The sequence below is a fragment of the Fonticula alba genome, assembly GCF_000388065.1.
Source record: "Fonticula alba strain ATCC 38817 unplaced genomic scaffold supercont2.5, whole genome shotgun sequence".
NCBI classification, from domain to species: Eukaryota; order Rotosphaerida; family Fonticulaceae; genus Fonticula; species Fonticula alba.
In genome coordinates, this window is record NW_009242975.1 from 1,929,480 (window position 1) to 1,931,358 (window position 1,879).

At 62.1% G+C, this 1,879-nt stretch overlaps 1 protein-coding gene across 1 annotated transcript; it reads left to right on the forward strand.

Moving 5' to 3' along the window:
* The first annotated feature begins 16 nt into the window (after positions 1-16).
* Positions 17-1,498, forward strand: H696_03586 (40S ribosomal protein S28). The gene is made up of 3 exons (XM_009497456.1): positions 17-224; positions 887-1,090; positions 1,410-1,498. The coding sequence occupies exons 1-2, from the start codon at positions 204-206 to the stop codon at positions 1,064-1,066; spliced, it is 201 nt and encodes a 66-aa protein (XP_009495731.1). The 5' UTR covers positions 17-203; the 3' UTR covers positions 1,067-1,090; positions 1,410-1,498.
* The last annotated feature ends 381 nt before the right edge of the window (positions 1,499-1,879 follow it).

The window sequence follows — 1,879 nt, forward strand, 5'->3', positions numbered from 1 at the left end:
CCCCCCCCGCCACCCCCCGTCCTCTCGCGCGGTGGGCCGGGCCCTCAGCGTGTGCTTTCTCTCCGCCGCGCGGGAGGGTGCCCGAGAGAGGATGAGGAAGTGTATGAGAGGAAGAGACCTGGGCCACCTCCGGCGGAGAGTTTTCTCTCTCGTGCTGAAGGATTTTCCGTTTTTCTTAACTTCTTCTCCAGCCAATCGTCAACATGGACAACAAGGGTGTCAAGGTACGCACGCACCCCCCCCCCTCCTCTTCCCCTTGCCGCCGTTGCCGCGCCCCTCTCGCCACCACCACCACCACCACCATTCTCCTCCGCTTCTCCTTCTCTCCATGCATCTCCTCCTCCACCGCCCTCCTCCCGTGCTTCTTTTGCCCTTCCCCCACTCCCTGCCCGCCTCCTTGCGCACTGTGTCCTCGCTCCATTGCGCACCGCCATCATCGCCACCGTTGTGCCGGAGTCTGCGCGCTTTCTCTGTTCCCGCCGGCGCTGCTTGCACCAGCTTCCCGCTTTTCTCCTCTTCCCCCTCCTGCCTCCACGACCCCCTTCCGTTGCTGTTCATGTTGCTCCCCCCCGGGGAGTGAGCGGAGCGTATCGCCTTGCCTCTTGTGGTGTCCGGCCGGCGCCGAGAGGTGGGGGGGACGTTTCTTGCCTCCTCCCTCGGCCTCATGTGCCTGTGTTTTTTATCCATGCACATGTGCCTGGGCGCGAGCATGCCGGCGCGCGAGGTGGCGACGGTGGTAGCCGGGGCCTCCCCTTGCTTTCGCATCCACACTCCATCATCCCCTTCTTTCCCGGGGCGGATCCCTCCCTCCTCCCTTTATTGATATATCCCCGGTGGCCGGCCCATTGACACTCCCTCCTCGCTCTCCCCGGCTCTCCCCCCGTAGCTTGCTCGCGTTACTAAGGTCCTCGGCCGCACCGGCTCTCGTGGTCAGTGCACCCAGGTCCGCGTTGAGTTCCTCGACGACTCCAGCCGCTCTATCATCCGCAACGTCATCGGCCCCGTCCGTGAGGGTGATATCCTTACCCTCCTCGAGTCCGAGCGCGAGGCCCGCCGTCTCCGCTAAATGGCCATTGGCGCCTGTGTATTGGTGCGTGGGCTTTTTACATGCTTCCCGTATCTCTCCTGTCCTGTGCTTCCCTTTCGCGCGTTCGTCGCGCGCGCGTGTGCCCCCCCTCAAGCCACCAGCGCTCGTTCTCCCCGCATCTCTCTTTCTCTCTCTCTCTCTCTCCTAGTTGCCCGCGTGCCACCTCTTTCGTATTGCCATCTCGGCTCCTCTCCCCCTTTCTTCGCGTTTTGTGGTGCTCTCGATCCCCATGCTGACTATCTGCTTTCCTCCTTCTTTCCTCCCCTTCTCTCTCTCTCTCTCTCTCGCGCGGCCTGGCTTCCCTCCCTCCTCCTTCCTGCAGCAGATAATCCCCCTCCCCCTCCATCTTCAATACACCCCCCCTCTTGGTCCAATAGCCACAGGGGATGATATGACTCTTCCCCCTCTCCCTCTCGTTGTGTTTCCTTTTTTCCTTTCTCCCTCTTCCCTGCGTGTCGTCCTGTGCGCATGGTGCAGCCTATCTCTCTCTCTCTCCCTCCACATACCAAGATGGGACAGAGAGAGGGGAATGCCCGCCAGGGTATATGTGGTGGTGGTTGGGTGTGGTTTGGGGGACCCATAAGTTCTCTCTCCCTCCGGGTATATTTGTGCACATCCAGTTGCTCGGGCACAGCCTCTCGGCGTGTCTTCCCCTCTCCATGTGTCCCTCCGCCTGTCCCTCCGCTTGTCCCTCCTTTTTCTTCATCTGTGGCATCCAGGCGAGGGGCACATTCTGAGGTGCGCCGGGTGTCTGGGGCTGGCAGCATGTGTGTGTGTGTGGGAGGGGGGCGG